Source organism: Palaemon carinicauda, chromosome 20, assembly GCF_036898095.1.
Source record: "Palaemon carinicauda isolate YSFRI2023 chromosome 20, ASM3689809v2, whole genome shotgun sequence".
Classification (NCBI taxonomy): Eukaryota; Metazoa; Arthropoda; class Malacostraca; order Decapoda; family Palaemonidae; genus Palaemon; species Palaemon carinicauda.
The window spans coordinates 18,558,422-18,583,385 of NC_090744.1; the positions used below are offsets into that span (position 1 = coordinate 18,558,422).

Here is a 24,964-nt window from a genome sequence, read left to right on the forward strand (position 1 = left end):
GATAAGATTACTGAGTAGTGTACAGTAGTTGATTTTATGCAGAAGAAAATATTGTTCCATCGAAAAAGGGGATTTTTACTATTGCAGCCCACTTTTGAATGTTATTTTGGACAGTACTATTGCATGTATGATAGGAAGTATGATTTTACATAATCTATAAATGATTTTAGAATATTTTTTAGAATAGCTTTGTATAAATTACAACTGCAGAATTGTAATAACACAACTTTATTTTCAACTGCAGAATTGTAATAACACAACTTTGATATTTTCAAAGAGAATGGTACTTTGCATATTACCTGAGTATTACGTAAAATCAATATAATTACATTTAGCAACTGAATATGAACTTCACTTATGGGCAAAAGTGAAAGTGAATATTTTTGGAGAAGGGTAAAACTTTTATAATCAATTGCAGCCAGCTCCTTTAAAAAATAAAAGAATGAATAAGTTAGTTGTAAAGACTGTAAATTTTAATTTTTGATTACCCTAGTCTTGACTATCCTGAATTCTGGCATTTTTATTAAGTTGATGTAAATTTTTAGATAATCAATGAGAGTACCGCTTTCTTATTATGGCAACTTTGAATGGTGATACAGTATTTGCAAAAGCATGTAAATTAAAACAGAAGAACTTTTAAGAATTTGTTGTAGATTAAAGGATGAAATGTAATACACGTGGTTTTTCTTTTCCTTTACAGACTTCAGCCCGAAGGAGAGGAGCGTCACAATGCTGCAGTTTCCAGCACTTCACTCAGTGATTTGATGGAAAGGATGAGACAGAGACACAGGGGATCACTATCCAGGGATAATTCTATAGCTTCAAATATGTCAGATATCCTTCTCTCACCAGGAGGCTCAAGAAGATTTGCTTTCAAAAGAGAGGATTCTGTGTGTTCAAATATATCAGATTTTGCACCCTCGGAGTGCTCGGAAATGTCGCTGGATGTCTCGTTGAAAGAGGATTTTGGATGCAAGACATTTACATGCTTGAATGACATTGAACATGAATTGGATGACCTCAAGTCTTCCATGTTGGAAATGGACGAGGAGGTTACAAAATTCTCGTCAAAGCCTAATCCATACATGCTAAAAACAACGTTTTCAGATTATTCCGTAACATCGGGAGATTCACGCCCTGGGTCTGCTCTTGACATCCTAAATAACCACCGTTCGAGAGCCAGTTTGAAAGGACTCGTGGGCACAAAAGTTGGCACGTCATCCGAGTCGGAAGTTGTGGAAGGTGCGGCTGTCAATCCTTCGCAGTCATCCAGTCAAGTCGTTTCCGGGTCGGAGGCGGAAGGATCCTTCGAGTGGGACTCGCCTCAGCACGGATGGTCAAGCATGAAATATCCTCCCCTTTCAAAACTTCAGGAACAACCATCCGAAGATGCAGAATCATCTCGCGCCTCAGTTCAGGTATTGTTGGAATAGATGTTTTTTTTTTGTTTGTTGCTTATGACTATAGTTGCCAAAGTATGTCCAAGTTGATATAACCAATGTCAAGTCTTTTAGGAAGGAAAAAGGAGCCTTAACTTGACACATTTTATTTTCTGGCCGTAGATTTCCAAAAGTAGTTTATTATTTTTATGAATGTTGAAAGTTAGTATTTTCACACATACATACACATACATATACCAAGGCACTTCCCCCAATTTTGGGGGGTAGCCGACATCAACAAATGAAACAAAACAAAAAAAAGGGGACCTCTACTCTCTATGTTCCTCCAGCCTAACAAGGGACTCAACCGAGTTCAGCTGGTACTGGTAGGGTGCCACAGCCCACCCTTCCACATTATCCACCACAGATGAAGCTTCATAATGCTGAGTCCCCTACTGCTGCTACCTCCGCGGTCATCTAAGGCATCGGAGGCAGCAGCAGGGCCTACCGGAACTGCGTCACAATCGCTCGCCATTCATTCCTATTTCTAGCACGCTCTCTTGCCTCTCTCACATCTATCCTCCTATCACCCAGAGCTTCCTTCACTCCATCCATCCACCCAAACCTTGGCCTTCCTCTTGTACTTCTCCCATCAACTCTTGCATTCATCACCTTCTTTAGCAGACAGCCATTTTCCATTCTCTCAACATGGCCAAACCACCTCAACACATTCATATCCACTCTAGCTGCTAACTCATTTCTTACACCCGTTCTCACTCTCACCACTTCGTTCCTAACCCTATCTACTCGAGATACACCAGCCATACTCCTTAGACACTTCATCTCAAACACATTCAATTTCTGTCTCTCCGTCACTTTCCTTCCCCACAACTCCGATCCATACATCACAGTTGGTACAATCACTTTCTCATATAGAACTCTTTTTACATTCATGCCCAACCCTCTATTTTTTACTACTCCCTTAACTGCCCCCAACACTTTGCAACCTTCATTCACTCTCTGACGTACATCTGCTTCCACTCCTCCATTTGCTGCAACAACAGACCCCAAGTACTTAAACTGATCCACCTCCTCAAGTAACTCTCCATTCAACATGACATTCAACCTTGCACCACCTTCCCTTCTCATACATCTCATAACCTTACTCTTACCCACATTAACTATCAACTTCCTTCTCTCACACACTCTTCCAAATTCTGTCACTAATCGGCCAAGCTTCTCTTCTGTGTCTGCAACCAGTACAGTATCATTCGCAAACAACAACTGATTTACCTCCCATTCATGGTCATTCTCGTCTACCAGTTTTAATCCTCGTCCAAGCACTCGAGCATTCACCTCTCTCACCACTCCATCAACATACAAGTTAAACAACCACGGTGAAATCACACATCCCTGTCTCAGCCCCACTCTCACCGGAAACCAATCACTCACTTCATTTCCTATCCTAACACATGCTTTACTACCTTTGTAGAAACTTTTCACTGCTTGCAACAACCTTCCACCAACTCCATATAACCTCATCACATTCCACATTGCTTCCCTATCAACTCTATCATACGCTTTTTCCAGATCCATAAACGCAACATACACCTCCTCACCTTTTGCTAAATATTTCTCGCATATCTGCCTTACTGTAAAAATCTGATTCATACAACCCCTACCTCTTCTAAAACCACCCTGTATTTCTAAGATTGCATTCTCTGTTTTATCCTTGATCCTATTAATCATTACTCTACCATACACTTTTCCAACTACGCTTAACAAACTAATACCTCTTGAATTACAACACTCATGCACATCTCCCTTACCCTTATATAGTGGTACAATACATGCACAAACCCAATCTACTGGTACCATTGACAACACAAAACACATATTAAACAATCTCACCAACCATTCAAGTACAGTCACACCCCCTTCCTTCAACATCTCAGCTCTCACACCATCCATACCAGATGCTTTTCCTACTCTCGTTTCATCTAGTGCTCTCCTCACTTCATCTATTGTAATCTCTCTCTCATTCTCATCTCCCATCACTGGCACCTCAACACCTGCAACAGCAATTATATCTGCCTCCCTATTATCCTCAACATTCAGTAAACTTTCAAAATATTCCGCCCATCTTTTCCTTGCCTCCTCTCCTTTTAACAACCTTCCATTTCCATCTTTCACTGTCTCTTCAATTCTTGAGCCAGCCTTCCTTACTCTCTTCACTTCTTTCCAAAACTTATTCTTATTCTCTTCATATGAATGACCCAATCCCTGACCCCACCTCAGGTCAGCTGCCCTCTTTGCCTCACGTACCTTGCGCTTTACTTCCACATTTTTAAATATTTAACTTAGCCGGTGAATATATAATAGCTGCAACTCTGCGGCTCGACAGAAAACACACTCAAAAAACTCGCGAGCGATCGCTATGAAGGTTGCGGGTGTGCCCACCAGCGCCAACTGTCGGCCAGATACCACTCTTGCATGTAAACAAAACCTTCAATTCTTCTCTGTCGACGTTGACGACAAGACGTATTCATACTCGCTGTAGAACCTGGAGTTTTCTTAACATATTTGGTGAAGTACTTCATTTTGGTTTGAGCTTTCGCAGTACAGGTGTTTTATCTTCAACTTAAATCTTGAACTCGTTTTTGGATAGATTTAATTTTTGATGACTTTGGATTGTTTTTTGGACTTTCCTTGACTTTTAAATGGCCGACCCTTCCCTCAGACGGAAGTGTGTTTAGGCTTTTAGCAATTATCTTATCACGTTATAAATTAATTATAGATTTTCCTCTATATATTTTATATCTCAACCGCCTTTATTAGGCCTCTTCGATTAGCTTTCCATTTATAATAAACATCAAAATAAATTTTAATGATTTGTTTATATGCGACCTTTCCTGAGAGTAGGCGGTCCTAACTTGGAAACCGAAGTTAAACGACGTTGAGCCCTTTCAATCGTAAATAGCTTTTACAGAGCTAATGATTTAGAATATTTTTTAATAGATATTTTATGAAAGATTTTCTTTGAATAGTCTTCGTACTGTTTCAAAGATGAACTAACGTTTAGTTTATTTATGCTACGCAGTTTGCCCTATATCGTTACGATAGAGAGAGAGAGTATCACGGTTTCACTTTGCAGAAAGAGTACAGTGAACCCTCGTTTATCGCGGTAGATAGGTTCCAGTCGCGGCCGCGATAGGTGAAAATCCGCGAAGTAGTGACACCATATTTACCTATTTATTCAACATGTATATTCAGACTTTTAAAACCTTCCCTTGTACGTAGTACTGTTAACAAACTACCCTTTAATGTACAGAACACTTAATGCATGTACTACAGTACCCTAAACTAAAACAGGCACAAATATTAAAGGTGATTTTATATCATGCATTTCCTAAACATGCTAAAAAGCACGATAAAAAATGGCAACCAATGTTTTGTTTACATTTATCTCTGATCATAATGTAGAAACAAACTGGAGGTAGAGCTTTGCTTATTACCCAGACATATTTCCCATACTTTTCCCTTAGAACTACATCACATCTTCCTACTTTAGATATATATATATATATATATATATATATATATATATATATATATATATATATATATATATAAATATATATATATATATATATATATATATGTGTGTGTGTGTGTGTGTGTGTGTATATATATATATATATATTTATATGTATACACATATACATACCTACATATATACATAAATACATGCATACATATATATATATATATATATATATATATATATATATATATATTACTGTATATATATGGGTTATGGAAAAAATCCGCGAAGTGGTGAATCCGCGATGGTCGAACCGCGAAGTAGCGAGGGTTCACTGTAAATCGATTCTGACGTTTTGTTCATTCTTCTTTCAAAGCTTAAATGTTTTAAATTCTATTTTAAAGGAACTTTTTAATTGAAAAACCTTTCAGTTTTTTCCTTTGGTCAAATAACCTGTTTTTTTGACGAAACGTAAGTGGGCTCTTCTCTTAGGTGCGAAATCAAGAGAGAGAGAGAGAGAGAGATAGAGACGGAGGGAGAGAGAGGAGAGAAAACGTTCCGATCTTTATCTCGTCCCAAGCGGGTAACGTTGTTCTCGAGTTACTCTCGTCCCTAGTCTCTGTACGGGGAGAAAGGATAAAACGTTTTTAGTTTTTTATTCTCGTCCCAAGGCAATGTACGGTGAGAGATTGAAAACGTAGTTTTGAATGAACTAGTGTTTAGTCTCTTCCCCAGCCACTGATTTTTTTTTTTTATCTTAAAATATGTTTACTGTTTTTTTGCTGGTATTAATGTGCTTACATTATATGACTGATTTCGCAATTACAACCTTTTGATGAGGGTAGAATTGCGTGCTTCAGGTAGAAATCAGTTTTATTCATACCTAATATAAATTGTTAAAAAATTTGATTTCAGTGAAATAAGTGCAAAACAGAAAATCGTAGTGATAAAGTGATATTGCGCAAAGTGTTATCAGTGTTGCGACCGAGGGTTCGTCTGTTCGTGCCTGTCGTTCGCCTAGTCCGGGACCTCTTGCAAGCTCCCAAGCCCAGGGGAGAAGTAATGTCGTACGACTTATGGGTTCGAGAGGCCTTGATCAGCAAACAGACGTTCCCTCTATGGTATCGGGTGTATCTTACCAAGATCACCCCTACCATAAGGCGAGAGAGACGATTTTCTCCTCGTCATCCGAAGGCTTTTCGCATAAGAAACCGTGGAACAAGGTTTCGAGGCCCTTTAAGCGAAAGTCAGTCCTTTCAGGACAGGTCCAGCGTCCTGGTTTTAACCATTAGGACAGCTCTGACCCTATGCAGTCATCGGAAGACTGCTCGCCGCCTAACAAAAGCGTAACACAGACTCCGAGAGTCTTTTTGTAGGCAAGGTTTTGCGGTCACAGACGTTACCCTCGTCTCTTACCGCAACCATTCCCGTTGATCCTAAATGGGTTGTACGGCAAGACATGCAGAATAAGCTTGCCTCCCTTATGGAAGACTATTCTGCCGATAAGTCCGTTGAGCCTAGCCGTTTATCTCATCGAGATCCTGGCCTTCAGCCACCCTAACGTTCCTTTGTGCGTCCTGTTGACGTTGGCGTAGCCAAGTCACGTCAGTCAGGTTGTTTAGAATCACACTCGATGCGGTCTCGTGTGGATTTTCAGCCACATTTGGACGTTAGGCCACTTGCTGATGCTCCTGTTGACGTTCAGGACGTTCGCTAACAATCGGAGTTGACTTGTTTTGACGCTGAGCGTCAACCTCCGCATTCTAGAGTTGTTTTGACTGCTCAGTCTAGGCGGTCAAAGCAGTCTCGAGTGGACGCTGTGCGTCCTCACGCACCTGTTGTTGTTGACAGTTCACAGACTGTCAAGCAGTTACATGACGTTGCGTCCTGGTCTCACGCACCTGTTGTTGTTGACAGTTCACAGACTGTCAAGCAGTTACATGACGTTGCGTCCTGGTCCGCTACTAATGCACCAGTGCGTGTGGACTCTGCTTGTAGAGCATTGCCACCACGGTAGGTCTCTCCCTTGCTTGAGACTCGGCTATTGTCGGACAAGGTTCCTTCAGATGAGGAAGTTGCTGTTCCCCCTCCTACTGATATTCCCTTGAGGACTCTGTCAGACGGAGAGGAGCCTAAAGCTGCTTAGCCCTCTATGGACTTTAAATAAATCATGCTGATTTTTAAGGATCTTTGTCCGGATCTTTTTGTAAATGCTGCTCCTCGTTCGCCTAAACGTCAGAGCTTACACTAGGCCTAGCTACTTCGAAGCCGCTGTTTTATAAGCTAGTGCTCTCTCGCTCTTCTAAGAGAGCTTTACGTTTGCTAGGCGACTGGTTTATCACCAGGAGGAGTTTGGGGGAGACAGCCTTTGCTTTCCCTTCTTTTAAACTGGCTTATAGAGCGAGAGTCTGATATGACACGAGAGAAGTTCTCGGCTTGGGAGTTCCTGCCTCTGCCCAGATAGACTTCTCAAACCTCATAGACTCTCCCTGGCGCCTGGCCATGAGACGCTCCAAGATTTTACAGGTCGACTTCACAGCTATTTTCGAGCCTTTGAAGTTTTGCTGTACAATTATGTCATGCATAAACAAGGCTTTCAGGGATGGCTCCAATGATCTGACAGCCACGTTCTCTGCAGGAACAAGTCCCTCAGGGATGGCTCCATGATTTGGCAGCCATGTTCACTGCAGGAGTACGTAAGAGGCAAGTGCGCTCAATGTGTTCATTGTCAAGACAAACTTCACGATGAAGTCTACCAGGCTGTCTTGACAGCATTTATGGAAGGCGACTGGATGGTCTCTCTCGACCTTCAGGAGGCATACTTCCACATTCCTATACACCCGGATTCCCAACCGTTTCTGAGGTTGGTTTACAGGAATGTGGGGTACCAGTTTCGAGCCCTGTGCTTTGGCCTCAGTCCTGCGCCTCTCGTGTTTACGAGGCTCATGAGGAATGTGGCAAAATCCCTCCATCTATCGGGGATCCGAGCCTCCCTGTACTTGGACGACTGGCTTCTCAGAGCATCGTCCAGTCTTCGCTGTCTGCAGGATCTACATTGGACGTTGAGTCTGGCCAGGGAGTTGGTACTTTTGGTCAACCTAAAAGTCCCAACTGATCCCATCCCAGATTATTCTATATTTGGGGATGGAGATTCGCAGTCAAGCCCTGCTCGAAGTCCAACTAATGCTGAAACGAAACGTTTATTCAGTCAGGAGTTGGAACAGTCTCGTAGGGACTCTCTCATCCCTGGAGCAGTTTGTCTCACTAGGGAGACTACACCTTCTGCCTCTCCGGTTCCATCTAGCCTCTCACTGGAACTAGGACAAGACATTAGAGACGGTATCATTCCCAGTCTCCGAACCAGTAAAGGCATGCCTGAAATGGTGGGACAGCAATATCAATCTGAGAGAGGGACTATCCCTAGCAGTCAAGAACCCAAACCACGTGTTGTCCTCAGACGCGTCGGATTTGGGTTGGGGTACGACCCTGGACGGTCGGGAATGCTCGGGTCTGTGGACCTCAAGTCAGGAGAGCATGCACATCAACGGCAAGGAGCTATTAGCAGTCCTCTTGGCCTTGATGATATAGAAAGCTTCTTCGAAACTTAGTGGTAGAGCCAACTCAGACAACACCACAACTTTGGCGTACATCTCCAAGCAAGGAGGCACACACTCCTTCACGCTGCTCGAGATCGCAAGGGACCTTCTCTTATGGTCAAGAATTCGAGGCATCTCCCTGTTGACGAGATTCATCCAGGGGGACTTGAACGTCTTGGCAGACTGTCTCAGTCGGAGGGGTCAGGTGATACCCACGGAATGGTCCCTCCACAATGACGTGGGCAAGAGTCTTTGGGCTACTTGGGGTCAACCCACCATAGACCTCTTTGCCTCCTCGTTGACCAAAAGGTTACCAATCTATTGCTCTCCAGTCCTAGATACAGAAGCAATCTACATAGACGCATTTCTACTGGATTGGTCTTTTCTGGACTTATATGCATTCCCACCATTCAAGATAGTCAACAAGGTACTGCAGAAGTTCGCCTCTCACGAAGGGACAAGGTTGACGTTGGTTGCTACCCTCTGGCCCGCGAGAGAGTGGTGCACCGAGGTACTTCAATGGCTGGTAGACTTTCCAAGAAGTCTTCCTCTAACGGTAGATCTGTTACGTCAGCCCCACGTAAAGAATGTCCATCAAAGCCTACCCCGCTCTTCGTCTGACTTCCTTCAGACTATCGAAAGACTCTCAAGAGCTAGAGGCTTTTCGAAGGAGGCAGCCAGTGCGATTGCAAGAGCTAGGAGAGCTTCTACCATTAGAGTATACCAGTCGAAGTGGGAAGTCTTTCGAGACTGGTGCAAGTCAGCATCTGTGTCCTCGTCCAGTACCTCTGTAGCCCAAACGATTAAGGGCTACAGGAGCATGTTGGCTTCAGTCTTTCGACATAGAGGCTTAGATCTTTCCAACAATAAAGATCTCCAAGATCTCCTTAAGTCTTTCGAGACCTCTAAGGAACGTCGTTTGGCAACTCCTGGATGGAACTTAGACGTGGTCCTAAGGTTCCTCATGTCAGACAGGTTTGAGCCATTACATTCAGCTTCCCTGAAGGATCTCACCCTCAAGACACTTTTCCTAGTGTGCTTGGCTTCGGCTAAAAGGGTCTATGAACTTCATGCCTTCAGTAAGAACATCGGCTTTTCTACAGAAAAAAGCCACTTGTTCACTTCAACTTGGTTTCCTGGCCAAAAATGAACTGCCTTCTCGTCCTTGGCCTAAATCTTTTGATATTCCTTGCTTATCAGAGATCGTAGGCAACGAACTGGAAAGAGTATTATGTCCTGTTAGAGCTCTTAAGTTCGATTTAGCTCGTACTAAGTCATTACGAGGGAAATCTGAGGCATTATGGTGCTCAGTTAAGAAACCTTCATTGCCTATGTCAAAGAATGCTTTGTCATATTTTATCAGATTTTTTTAATACGAGAAGCTCATTCTCACTTGAATGAGAAAGACCGATGTTTGCTTAAGGTTAAGACGCACGAAGTTAGAGATATAGCAATCTCTGTGGCCTTCAAGCAAAATAAATCTCTGCAAAGTATTATGGACGCGATTTTTTGGAGAAGCAAGTCAGTGTTCGCGTCATTTTACTTAAAAGATGTCCAGACTCTTTACGAGGACTGCTACACACTGGGTCCATTCGTTGCAGCGAGTGCAGTAGTGGGTGAGGGTTCTACCACTACACTTCCCTAATTCCAATATCCTTTTAATCTGTCTCTTGAAATGTTTTTAATATTGTTTTATGGGTTGTTCGGAAGGCTAAGAAGCCTTTCGCATCCTGGTTGATTTGGCGGGTGGTCAAAGTCATTTCTTGAGAGCGCCCAGATTAGGGGTTTGATGAGGTCCTGTTGTATGGGTTGCAACCCTTGATACTTCAGCTCCTGGGAGTCTTTCAGCATCCTAAGAGGATCGCTGGGCTCCGTGAGGAAGACAGACTTACAAGGCAGAGTAATCGTCTAAGTCAACTTCCTTACCAGGTACCTATATATTTTGGTTTTGTTATATTGATAACTGTCAAAATGAAAAAACTTTTAGTTTATACTCTGTAAACTTAATTAACTCTGGTCTCTACCCACCGCCTTGGGTGTGAATCAGCTATTATATATTCACCGGCTAAGTTAAATATTTAAAAATGATATTTTAATTATAAAATAAATTTTTGAATATACTTACCCGGTGAATATATAAATTAAATGACCCTCCCTTCCTCCCCAATAGAGACGCAGCGGGACGAGAAGAATTGAAGGTTTTGTTTACATGCAAGAGTGGTATCTGGCCGACAGTTGGCGCTGGTGGGCACACCCGCAACCTTCATAGCGATCGCTCGCGAGTTTTTTGAGTGTGTTTTCTGTCGAGCCGCAGAGTTGCAGCTATTATATATTCACCGGGTAAGTATATTCAAAAATTTATTTTGTAATTAAAATATCATTTTTCTCTCTATATTTTTCATACTTCTCTACACTATTACTCTGCAGCCATTCTTCAAAAGCCCTCTTTTTCTCTTCCACTTTTACCTTCACTCCTTCATTCCACCATTCACTGCCCTTCCTCATGCTGCCTCCAACAACCTTCTTGCCACACACATCACTTGCAATCCCAACAAAATTTTCTTTTACTAACTTCCACTCCTCCTCTAAATTGCCAGTTTCTCTTACTTTCACTTTGTCATATGTCATATTCAACCTTTCCTGATATTTACTTTTTACCCCCGGTTTTATTAGCTCTTCAACCCTCACTAGCTCCCTTTTACATCCACCTACTCTATCCCCCCACTCTTTTGCTACAACTAATTTTCCTTCCACCAAAAAATGATCAGACATACCTTTAGCCATACCCCTAAACACATGCACGTCTTTCAATCTTCCAAACATTCTTTTAGTTATCAACACATCCATTAATGCCCTTTCTACTACTCTTCCATTTGCCACTCTTACCCATGCATACTTATTTTTATCTTTCTTTTTGAAAAAAGCTATTACTTATCACCATCTCTTGCTCAACACACATATCTACCAGTCTCTCACCACTCTCATTTTCACCTGGTACGCCATACTTCCCAATGACACATTCTACCTCTCCAGCGCCCACTCTAGCATTTAAATTACCCATGACCACTATATAATTCCTTCTACCCAGTCCTTCTACACACCTAGTTAATTCATTCCAGAACTCATTCCGCTCTTCTTCACTTTTCTCACTACCTGGCCCATACACACTGACAAACGCCCAACATTCCCTACCCAACCTAACCCTTACCCACATTAACCTAGATGATATCTCCTTCCATTCCACTACTTTACCTGTCATCCATTCACTCAGCAATAAAGCCACACCCTCTCTCGCTCTTCCCCTTTCAATCCCAGACACTCTACCAGACATTTCACCAAACATCACTTCACCCTTTCCTTTTATCTTCGTCTCACACAAGGCCAATATATCCATCCTTCTATTCCTAAACATACTTCCAATTTCACATCTTTTACTCTCTATCGTACTACATCCACGCACATTCAAACACCCCAAAACTAGAGTGCGGGGAGCAGTCACTCTCCTCCCAGCTCCATCTCTTTGTGGATGTCTCACACATACTTTGTACCAAATATTGTTCTGTTTATTGCTGACTATCTCTTATTTGCTGTGTGGGAAGTTCTAGTAATCTCTATTGCACATAAAGTTAGTGGTTTCTATCATTTATATTTAGGAGTCATAAAGGTGAAATATTTTTTTTCTGTATCATAATTTTATTTGAAAAATGTAGCTAATAAACATTTACTTTTCCAAGATATTCTGCTTATATGTAAACAATTTCACATAACAGTTTTATATCTTTCATTTAAAGAGTAAAACACTGTTGTTTGCATTTTATACTTTTTTTATGTAAATAGTCAAGTCTTAGTACTGTATTTCAATTATTTTATTTTCTGGATTCTGAAAGGTAAGCATGTATAAAAATGTATGGTAGACTCTTCTTAAAACATAGAAAAAAATATGGGAATCTCCAATTAGTCTCATAGCTCTTCACTTTTTAGTATTTGTTAAATGTTAGTGTCATTTAACTAGTTTTTGTTCCTTCCATACAGGATGACATGATGCCCTCTTTAGAGTGGGATAATGACTGCCTTCATCAGTATGCCGAAGAAGATACAACTGCCACGCACGATGATCCAAATAATGACGTCTTCCATCCTAATTCTCACGATAGGTACGTTAACGATTTCACTAGATATATTGAAATAAAAGTTTCTCAATATAAATTGATTGCCTCTGCAGTAATTGATTAGTAATCCAATTAATTTCTTCTCATATATTTTTCTCACTGGGTATTCAAAGCTTTCATAGTAAGCTGGATGGTACATCACTATTATTATTATTATTATTATTATTATTATTATTATTATTATTATTATTATTATTATTATTATTATTATTATTATTATTATCATTATTACTACTTGCTTACCTACAACCTTAGTTGGAAAAGCAGGATGCTATAAGACCCAGGGCTCCAACAAGGAAAATAACCCAGTGAGGAAAGGAAATAAGGAAAAATTACAAGAGAAGTTTGAGAACAATAATAGCATTAAAATGAATTTTTCATATATAAACTATAAAAACTTGAAAATAAGAATATGATGATTAGAAAAGTTTCTTGACAGTATACAGCTTATGATACCAAAGAGTCGCTGATTCAAATCCATTAACATGGACATTTATGTGTTGTACAATTTTCATTCTTTTTTTTAGTTAAGTAAGAAATAATTTATTTCCTTACATGCAGCTTTGCAGAGCTAGAAGGATATGAAGAGTATAAAGTAGTATGTAGCAGGTGAGAAGATACTTATTATTAAATGTCCACATATTAATTATCCTTTCACCTTCATAGGTCCCTCCTTCTCCTGTTTATAGTTTTATTGTGTTTATGATTGCATATCAGAATTTATGCATGCCCTGTGTACCACCCCTCCTTTCCCTAGATTAAGGGGTTATTTTATATATTTATTTTTAGAAAATCAACCTACCTATACTATTTTGTATTTATATGCGACATCACTAAATGTTCATAAACACTAAGATTATGCAAACTAATGTAGGATTTGCAAAAATACAAACATAGCTTAGGATTTGCAAAAATACAGGATATGAATTTCATTGTACTGGATTGCATAATTAAAGACATACATTTTGTAAGACTTACTGGTATACTCATGGTATTAAAATTATGTTTATAGTTTTCATTTCGTCTCCGAGTCACTTGTAGCATTTTCAGTATCAATGTGTAACTTCTCCTAATATATCACTGAGGTTTAACACTTCTTCTTTTACAGGCAACAGTTACTTCCTGATCACTCATCCTTAGAACTAGACCTTGAAGAAGAGCTTTTGTGTCAGTCGGGATCCGTAACCGAAAATACCGACTTACGAACTGCGCCAATGACTATATCGGTTGATTCAGCAATCCATTCAGCCACAGGATCCCGGTCCACCTCTTCCAGCCCTCTACCATCTGGCCTAAATCAATCTTTACTCAGGTATGCTCCTTGGCAGCCATACCCTAAGGTGCATGTGTTAAATTCGCCTTACCAGTCATGTGCTTCATGGCAACCGTTAATGAAATCTACCCCTAGGGTTTGTGATTCTCAAGAATTAGATAGCAGACCATACAGTTCTATTTGTGTAAATAGTACGTGGCCCCGAATGCACAAAAAATCCTGTGAACAACCCGAAGTCCTCACACAGTCAACGGAGGTGAAACGAGAAGCGTTGATGGAGGAATCCCTAAGTCATGATTCAGCTCTTGAGACCAGTTTGAGTGATAGATTAGTTGAAAGTTTTTCTGATCTCATGAGTCCTTGAATGTGAACTTTATTTTTTATTAATGTTGTAGTACAAGATTTTAGTGTTAACTGAGAGGGGAGAATTGATTTTGACTAACAGTGCCTTGAGTGTGAACTTCCAGTATTTGAAGCAGACCATGAATCACACACAAAACATTGAGGAAGTTTTTGCTGTTCTAGTGGCACTAGATAGAGCCAGCCAGGGGGCTGCTTGGCTTGAAGCTGAAGACCTAACTACCTGCTTTCATCCACAGTTCATCAAATTTGCAGGAGGTACCCAATTTGTGTTGTTGCATGTTGGTACCTAGTGTTGTATGATCTAACCACTGCCAAACTGCTTTTTTAAATGATTTTTTTGTTTCACCTTTTTTTTTGTGACATCCATACATGGTTAGGTTTATTTTTCGTATAGCTTTAGTTAATTAATTTTCATTCATAGGTACTGATTATTTATCAGCTATCATTGCTAGTCTTGAGCATTATCCTTTTTTTGGTAGCGTTGCTTTTTTTTTAGGCAAGAACTGGTTTAGTTTCCAAGATATGTAACAGCATTATTTTTAGTTGCATGGACCTTTACAGAAGACTTCCAAAATTACTACACAGCATTGTATCAAACAATTATGGTTATTAGTTCTTTGGTTTGGGTTGATTTACACAATTATTATTATTATTATTATTATTATTATTATTATTATTATTATTATTATTATTACAACGTTAACAATAGATCATTCAGTTTCTTTTCATTATGATTTGTCAGTAAATTTTAAGAGAAGGGATCTTAATTAGAGAAACAATATTGAGGAGAAATATTTAATTGTGCAGAAAGATGTTATTTTTATTAATAAAATAAATTTTTGAATATACTTACCCGATAATCATGTAGCTGTCAACTCCGTTGCCCGACAGAATTCTATGGAGGGATACGCCAGCTATCACAATACTAGAAGGGGGTGTATTTACCAGCGCCACCTGTGGCCAGGTACTCAAGTACTTCTTGTTGACACCTCCTCAATTATTCCTCGGTCCACTGGTTCTCTATGGGGAGGAAGGGAGGGTCGATTAAATCATGATTATCGGGTAAGTATATTCAAAAATTTATTTTATTAATAAAAATAAAATTTTTCAATATTAAACTTACCCGATAATCATGTAGCTGATTCACACCCAGGGGGGTGGGTGAAAAACCAGTGTACAAGACTAAAGGATAGCTAAGTATCCCGTATTTCATATAATCAGTTATCCACAATAACAATGAAATAATAAGTACCTGGTAAGGAAGTCGACTTGAACCGTTACTCTGCCTTTAATAAGATCGTCTTCCTTACTGAGCGCAGCGTTCCTCTTGGGAGGCTGAATCAACTCAAAGGTGCTAAAGTATACAGGGCTGCAACCCATACTAAAGGACCTCATCACAACCTTTAACCTTGGCGCTTCTCAAGAAAGAATTGACCACTCGCCAAATCAACAAGGATGTGGAAGGCTTCTTAGCCGACCGTACAACCCATAAAAAGTATTCAAGAGAAAGGTTAAAAAGTTATGGGATTATGGGAATGTAGTGGCTGAGCCCTCGCCTACTACTGCATTCGTTGCTACGAATGGACCCAGGGTGTAGCAGTACTCGTAAAGAGACTGGACATCTTTGAGATAGAATGATGCGAACACTGACTTGCTTCTCCAATAGGTTGCATCCATAACACTCTGCAGAGAACGGTTCTGTTTGAAGGCCACTGAAGTAGCCACAGCTCTCACTTCATGTGTCCTTACCTTCAGCAAAGCAAGGTCTTCTTCCTTCAGATGAGAATTTGCTTCTCTAATCAGAAGCCTGATGTAGTAAGAAACTGAGTTCTTAGACATTGGTAGAGAAGGCTTCTTGATAGCACACCATAAGGCTTCTGATTGTCCTCGTAATGGTTTTGACCTTCTTAGATAGTACTTAAGAGCTCTAACTGGGCAAAGTACTCTCTCCAGTTCGTTCCCCACCATGTTGGACAGGCTTGGGATCTCGAACGACTTAGGCCAAGGACGGGAAGGAAGCTCGTTTTTAGCCAAAAAACCGAGCTGCAAGGAACATGTAGCCGTTTCAGATGTGAAACCTATGTTCCTGCTGAAGGCGTGGATCTCACTTACTCTTTTACCTGTTGCTAAGCACACGAGGAAAAGAGTTTTTAATGTGAGGTCCTTAAAAGAGGCTGATTGGAGCGGTTCAAATCCTGATGACATTAGGAACCTTAGGACCACGTCTAGATTCCAGCCTGGAGTGGACAACCGACGTTCCTTTGAGGTCTCAAAAGACCTAAGGAGGTCCTGTAGATCTTTGTTGGAGGAAAGATCCAAGCCTCTGTGGCGGAAAACCGCTGCCAACATACTTCTGTAACCCTTGATCGTAGGAGCTGATAGGGATCTTACGTTCCTTAGATGTAACAGGAAGTCAGCAATCTGGGTTACAGTGGTACTGGTTGAGGAAACTGCATTGGCCTTGCACCAGCTTCGGAAGACTTCCCATTAAGACTGATAGACTCTGAGAGTGGATGTCGTCCTTGCTCTGGCAATCGCTCTGGCTGCCTCCTTCGAAAAGCCTCTAGCTCTTGAGAGTCTTTCGATAGTCTGAAGGCAGTCAGACGAAGAGCGTGGAGGTTTGGGTGTACCTTCTTTACGTGAGGTTGACGCAGAAGGTCCACTCTAGGAGGAAGAGTCCTGGGAACGTCGACCAGCCATTGCAGTACCTCGGTGAACCATTCTCTCGCGGGCCAGAGGGGAGCAACCAACGTCAGCCGTGTCCCTTTGTGAGAGGCGAACTTCTGAAGTACCCTGTTGACAATCTTGAACGGCGGGAATGCATACAGGTCGAGATGGGACCAATCCAGCAGAAAGGCATCCACGCGAACTGCTGCTGGGTCTGGAATCGGAGAACAATACAAGAGGAGCCTCTTGGTCATCGAGGTAGCGAATAGATCTATGGTTGGCTGACCCCACAGGGCCCAAAGTCTGCTGCAAACATTCTTGTGAAGGGTCCACTCTGTGGGGAAGACCTGACCCTTCCGGCTGAGGCGATCTGCCATGACATTCATATCGCCCTGAATGAGCCTCGTTACCAGCGTGAGCTTTCGATCTTTTGACCAAATGAGGAGGTCCCTTGCGATCTCGAACAACTTCCTCGAATGAGTCCCTCCCTGCTTGGAGATGTAAGCCAAGGCTGTGGTGTAGTCGGAGTTCACCTCCACCACCTTGTTAAGCTGGAGGGACTTGAAGTTTATCAAGGCCAGATGAACTGCCAACAACTCCTTGCAATAGATGTGAAGTGTCCTTTGCTCCTGATTCCATGTTCCCGAGCATTCCTGTCCGTCCAGTGTCGCACCCCAGCCCGTGTCCGATGCGTCCGAGAAGAGACGGTGGTCGGGGGTCTGAACAGCCAATGGTAGACCTTCCTTGAGAAGAATGCTGTTCTTCCACCACGTTAGAGTAGACCTCATCTCTTCGGAAACAGGAACTGAGCCCGTCTCTAGCGTCATGTCCTTTATCCAGTGAGCAGCTAGATGATACTGAAGGGGGCGGAGGTGGAGTCTCCCTAACTCGATGAACAGGGCCAGCGATGAAAGTGTCCCTGTTAGACTCATCCACTGCCTGACTAAGCATCGGTTCCTTCTCAGCATGCTCTGGATGCATTCTAGGGCTTGGAAGATCCTTGGGGCCGACGGACAAGTCCGAAAAGCTCGACTCTGAAGATCCATACCCAAGGAGACAATGGTCTGGGATGGAACGAGCTGAGACTCCTCAAAATTGACCAGGAGGCCCAGTTCCTTGGTCAGATCCATAGTCCATTTGAAAATCTCCAGACAGCGACGACTTGTGGGAGCTCTTAAAAGCCAGTCGTCTGACGGAGCCGGACACAAGATCATGATACTGCTGCACAGTCTGTAAACTGTCAATCATGGGCAAGCGAGGAAGTACAGTGACAACCCGAATCTGTCTAGACTGTCTGGGTCGTACAGACAACTCCTTAACGGGTTGCTGAGGTTGCCGCACTGCGTCACAACAAGTCCCTTCTGTTGGTTGTTGAACGTCTTCCCCGTGACACATTGACTCCGTAAACAAAAAATCCTCTAACAAGGACTAAGCTTGGACTGCATGTCATGCAACACAGCTCAAGGTCTATGGGAGCAGGTGTGGTAACAGACGGGATTAGCGGCTGAAGTGGAACCATTACCTTCCCTGTAAGCATGTTATGCTTAAATAAAAGTCCAAAAGAGGTTATGCAGCTAAAGGCTCCCTCCAAATGACAGAGTCCTCAAGGGAATATCAGAAGGAGGGAGAAAAGAACTTTCTCATCTACAGGGACCTAATCCTAGAAAAGCTAAGTTCTCTGAGTGAGGGTTCACTGGTGCAAAAGCAGCAGACTAGAAGGCAACGTTATGAAACTGCTTGACAGTCTAGTGAGTTGGCAACAACCCAAGATGTGTTGAGAAGCATGCGGTAAGGTATGCAGAGCATGATGTATGCAGAGTATGCTGTATGCAGAGCATGCTGTATGTAGAGCATGTTGTATGCAGAGCATGCTGAATGCAGAGCATGCTGTATGCAGAGCATGTTGTATGCAGAGCATGCTGAATGCAGAGCATGCTGAATGCTGAGCATGTAGTAAGCAGAGCCTGCTGTAAGCAGAGCCTGCTGTAAGGAAAGCAGAGCGTGTGCATGGCGTTTAACATTTCTCAGAAATTCCATGACCAGTGCTAGAGTGCTTTATGCATGCTTGCATGGGGTTTAAACCATGGTATGAAAATGGAGGTAAGGTATGCTGAACAGCAGAGTCAGAACGAGCTGGAACAACAATAGTTGTGGTTTCCTCTTCAAGACTCCGATGAGGGAACACCTGAGGCTCAGTCTGCAAAGGCTGAATAAAAGACAAGCAGAAGGAAGGCGCATGGGTGGAGGAGGCTGACTCCTAGCATGAGTGGTTGAACCCAAGGGTTGCGCTTGCTGAGCGGTTGGCGGAAGCGGAGTAGCAAGTTCCAGTTCCTGTGGTGTGAGCGGAGCGCGATGAGGAAGAGGCTGCGCAGAACAAGGTAAATGTCTCGCAAGCTGAGGCTCCTGAGGCGCAAGGCTAAGGTGTTGTGGTGCTTGCCTTGTGGAGGGTTGAGCTCGCTGCAGCAAGAGCTGAGGAGACTGACTCATGGACGGGAGAGGTTGTTGTACCTCAACCGAGTGTTGCATCACTGGTGGAGCAGCAAGTGGAGGCGGAGGAAGAGAGGTATAATCCTCCTGATCCCAATGTAAAGGTTGCCTTAAGGAAGGCGGAGGCTGAACACCACAGGGAACAGCAAACTCAGCACGTGGCTCAACATCGTACGCCTGGCAGGTGGAACTGCTGGCAGGTGATACTGCGATCAGGCGGAGCGAGTGTAGGTGGAGGGAGTGTAGGCGGAGGCGGAGGAGCAACACTCTCAGCCCGACACTCACGCATCAAGTCCGAAAGCTGTGCTTGCATGGACTGTAGTAGAGTCCACAACATCGTACGCCTGGCAGATGGTACTGTGATCAGGCGGAGCGAGTGTAGGTGGAGGGAGTGTAGGCGGAGGCGGAGGAGCAACACTCTCAGCCCGACACTCACGCATCAAGTCCGAAAGCTGTGCTTGCATGGACTGTAGTAGAGTTCACAACATCGTACGCCTGGCAGGTGGTACTGTGATCAGGCGGAGCGATCATAGGCGGGGGGGAGTGTAGGCGGAGGCGGAGGCGCAACACTCTCAGCCCGACACTCACGCATCAAGACCGAAAGTTGTGACTGTATGGACTGCAGTAGAGTTAACTTGGGGTCGGCAGACACTAAGTTCTGCTGAGGTAAAGCCTTAACAGCAGAGATCTGTTGTGGCAGAACCTTACTCCTCTTAGGCGGAGTGTAATCAACTGATGACTGAGGAGAGTCAGAGCTAACCCAATGACTGCATTCGGGTTGTGAACTTTAACTTCGTACGTCTGGCATAGGTCTGGACTTAACGTTTAAGAGGTCTTGAGACCTGAGACCAGCGTTACTCTGCCTTTATTTTCTCCCCTAATCTCTTCTGCAGACGAGCAAAATAAGGGCTCAATCGTCTGCGGGTGGGAGTGACGGTCTCGGTAAGACACGCCCACAACCACCGAGAATACTTCTGTGCGCCGATCAAGGCCTGCTGAACCCTTATGCCCTTCGACATTGCTTCTCCCCTGGGCTTGGGAGCTTGCAAGAGGTCCCGGACTGGGAGGACGACTGGCGCGCACAAAAGTACCCTCACGCACTAATCACTTATCACTTTGATTTCTGTTTGCACTTATTTCACTGAACTCGAAACTTTAAGTGGTTTGTACCTGAAATACGCAATTCTATCCTTTCTCAAAGTTAGTAATTGCGAAAACAGAATTACAATGTAACAGAAAAATCTAATGAAAGATAATTCAGTGGTTGGAAAGAGACTAAACACTAGATCACTCTAGAAACGTTTAGTTTCTTCCCCTAAAGAGACTAGGGAGAAGAGCAAAAACGATAACGACGTTACTCGTACGCCTGGCAGGCTTGAATGAAACGTTTATCCTCTTTCTCCCTCCGTCTCTATCTCTCTCTCTCTCTCTCTCTCTTGACTTAGAACCTGAGAGAAGAGCCCAATCATATATATCGTTAAAACCTATTATTGTTAAAGGAAAAAAACTGAAAAGTTCCTTTATTAGGATCAAAACCATTAAGTTAAGAAAGAATGAACAAAACGCTAGACACGGTTACTCTTACTGCAACGTGAAACCGTGAACATTCTTTCTCTATCGTAACGATAGAGTGCAAGTTGAACGTTCTGAACGTCAACAACTGCAGAGACAAAACAAAACGTTAGTTCAACTTTGAAAACAGTACGAGACTGTCAAAGAAAATCTTTCAAACTCTGTGGCGGAAATAGCATAATATGTTAACAGGTAAAACCGAAATGACGGGCTCAAAGTTTATTAACTTCGGTAAAAGACCGCCTACTATTAGGAAGGTCGAATATAAACAAATATAAAAATTAATTTTAATGAGTTTATAATAAAAGGAAGTTAATCGAAGAGGCCTATAAGAGGCGGAGAGATATAAAATAAATCTATAACTTTTGTTAAGCAAAATTAAGAAAGAGAGTCTATACTCTCTTAGACACCAACACTTCCGTCTAAGGGAAGGGTCGGCCATTGAAAGGTGAACGAGAGTTCATACTCTCTCGTCACCATAATTAATCAAATTAATTCCAAAAGCTAACTAAGCTAATATAGAAGTTTCCAGTAAGGCGACAGCCGAAATCAAAGAGAAATACTTCACCAAAGTCGTGAAAATACTCCAAGAACATAAGCGTATCCCAGAACGTCTTGCCGGAAGCACGACAGAGGAATAATTGAGGAGGTGTCAACAAGAAGTACTTGAGTACCTGGCCACAGGTGGCGCTGGTAAATACACCCCCTTCTAGTATTGTGATAGCTGGCGTATCCCTCCATAGAATTCTGTCGGGCAACGGAGTTGACAGCTACATGATTATCGGGTAAGTTTAATATTGAAAATTAGATTTTCCGGTTTGGTTAGCAATATGTTCCCAAAATTTCTTTTAAGATATAAGGAATTCTCAGGACATATTTCCATGGAAACATAGAACAACAATTTTATAAATATTTATCTTTCTAGAGCACGAATGATGAAAGTACACAAGGAATTAAGTGGATGGAATGAGAATTATTTAAGAGTTAGGTAAAAAGAAATTCTTGAAGAACAAACTAAAGAAAATTTGAAGAAATAACTGTGGTTTTTACTCTTATTTAACTTAAATTTGATATATAATGCCTCTGTGCTAAACGAATGTAGTGGTAATGATATATAGAAAGAAAAGTTAGAATAAGTCTGTGATATGCTGGAAACTTCTCGTTTAACTGAGGTAATGTAATTCGTATTTAAAAGTAGTTTTGCAATCTATGCTCTTCAAAAATAACATTTTTTCTGTAGAGTTGTACTTATCATACGATATGCATGCGCAGTATGTCTATTTTTGGTTGGTTTAAGTTTTCTCCTTTTATTTCTTTATCTTTTATAAGTTGTATGATCTCGTATCAAAATTCTCTTGCACATTTGTTGATGGAATGAATGCATTTCCATTTTTTTTAATTAACCCATTCACTGCATCTTTTAAGGCTCCTCCTTAAAGAATTCTTCTCAATTATAAATAAGCATTTTCTTGATTTTGGTGTGTAATGTGAAATAATCAGAATTAATTATTAACTATTACAGCTAATTCATACAAAGTACAAAACTGTACGATTGGAATTTCCTTTTGTGCTTGTTGCAATACTGTACTAGTGGCCATAAACATGAATATCAAAGCAAGCATAATCCAAATTGCAGTTTATGGACTACCGACGTAAGGTGATCAGTATAGTGTAAATTGAAAGCTACACTGAAGCATGATGTCTTTTGAGTGCATGAAAGCACAGTGGTATAAGTTTCTCCTTCTTTCTTATTTTTATTTAAGTTATAAGTGGAGACATCAGCTAGTTTTCTGGGCCCCGAGATGTCTTTTGAGTGCATGAAAGCAACAGAGGTATAAGTTTTCATTTTTTCTTATTTAAGTTATAAGTGAAGACATTAGCACATTTTCTCAGCCCTTAGAATAGAAATATATTTTTTATAAGAATATCATAGAAATAGGGATCTTGACCCTTTAAGCGAAAGAAGACAATTATAGTATTAGTGTTCCGTAGGACTACTTTTAACCCATGTAAAGAAGCAAGCATGTCAGGAATTTGGCATCCTGTAAATTTTTCTTTAATAGGATTGAATCCTTTATCTTTAATCAATTTCCTGTTGGAGTCTTTTGCAGTGGGATAGAGTAAAGTTCAAATATCATTCTTTGTAAGCCCTTTCTTTAGGGAAGCTAATTTTAATTTCATATTCAAAATTGTTGATTTATGGAATATTTAGTCATTCCTCACCAATGAACATTACTGTGCATCAAAATCTAAAGTAACTGGCATCTTTCCAAAATCATTTACTCTCTCATTAAACTCTTTCTCCATTGGAGCTCTTTAATATTTTAGTTTATTGTGGAAAAATGCCCAATATGAATATTCCTCCTTGAAGATGCAGTAATTGTAACCCTAATTGGTGTAACAGCAATTTTGTAAATTTAGTCAATTTATTCCTGGAGTCATTCCTGCAGTGTTTACTTACTTTCCGAGAATAACTTTAACTTATAAGTTAGTTAACTTTTTATGTTTTCAATTTTCTAAGTCATTTGAGAAGTGCTCTTCTGTATACTTGGCATTTAATTTGTATTTGTTGTGGAGTGATTGATGAAAGTGTCATAATGATACAAAATTTCATTAGGCTAAACACAGTAGATGAACGTGCACTGAATGTTTTATGAGAGATACGGTAATACAGTACTTCATTACGCTGTATGGTAAATGTTACAAGGATGTGTGTTTATCATAAATAATGGAAATTGGCAGAAAATTGAAAAAAGTTTCGATAACCATTAATGCAAAAGGTTGTCTCGCACATAAGAAATGTTTCAGTTCAAGAAACACGACTTCATAAAACATTTGCAGGGTGCTCTTCTGCATTCTATTTCTGCAGTGGAATGCCAAGTAGGAAGTTCATCGCTTCATGGTAATATTCCCTAGCCAGCTGTGCTTAAGAGGCAATCATGCCACCTATAGTCGAGTCTAAAACCACCTGTAATGCATTCCACAAATAACAACTTGGTACCCAACATAAACCCATGTGCTCTTATCACTGCAATTAGATGGTGTTGGAGTTGCCAGTGGTTTGTAAAGAATGATATTTAATCTGAAAAACATTTCTTCAATACAGTATATTTTTATTTAAGGGATGTATTTCTGAGCTGCCCTAGCCTTATTTATGATTCATCAGTAAAAGTATATAAGCTAGGAAAAATCATTCCATAATGATTTTGTTGATAGGTTTAAAATCTTAAGAAAGTGAAAACTTGGCAACTCCTTTGAAGTGAGGCAGAAGCTAAGTAGACTAGGGACCAAAATAGCCTAGTGGTGTGTGAAGTAGGAAGCCTCAGCATGCTTCTCTCCACTGTTGTAGAAAGTGCTCTCTCTGTTATTGTGGAAAAAATAGTGCAATGGATAGCTGACGCAGCCGTAGACCGTCTCTAGTGAGTAAAGGATATTGCATAAATCAGATAGCTGAAATGTAATCTACGGGTGCAGTACGTTGTTTATTCATGAATAATATTTGCAGTCTTAGGGTGCTTTGTTGAGTCTATCATTCTACTTGTGTATGTTATTTGCAGTACAAGAGATGACAGAGGATTACTGTATATATGATGGATACCCTATTTATGTAATGGATGAGGATGACTTGTTATTCAAAGAATAAACTGCATATTAAATAAAGTACATTTTGTCAGAATGGTCGAAATTGTGTTAAGTAGGTCACGTATCTCTGTAGTTCCCATTATGCAACCCAAATGACTCTGCTTTATGGTACATCGATTTCTGAAAATTCCACCATTAGAAAATTCCTGGAAGTGATGTTTATTTGTTCTTAATATGATTAGGGTACATAACACACCTTTATCTCTACCCATTTTCATACCAAATCAGCTACTTCTCTGCCAACATACTCTTAACATTCCAGTTGCTCTTAT

At 41.2% G+C, this 24,964-nt stretch overlaps 1 protein-coding gene across 1 annotated transcript in view; it reads left to right on the top strand.

Annotated features, from left to right (window-relative positions):
* Positions 1 to 24,964, top strand: part of LOC137659678 (uncharacterized) — an 80,833-nt gene that overhangs the window by 22,317 nt on the left and 33,552 nt on the right. Inside the window, exons 9-12 of the mRNA XM_068394503.1 lie at positions 701 to 1,418; positions 12,552 to 12,673; positions 13,250 to 13,297; positions 13,797 to 14,000. Coding sequence (XP_068250604.1) covers positions 701 to 1,418; positions 12,552 to 12,673; positions 13,250 to 13,297; positions 13,797 to 14,000 — 1,092 coding nt within the window. The remainder of the gene's footprint in view (positions 1 to 700; positions 1,419 to 12,551; positions 12,674 to 13,249; positions 13,298 to 13,796; positions 14,001 to 24,964) is intronic.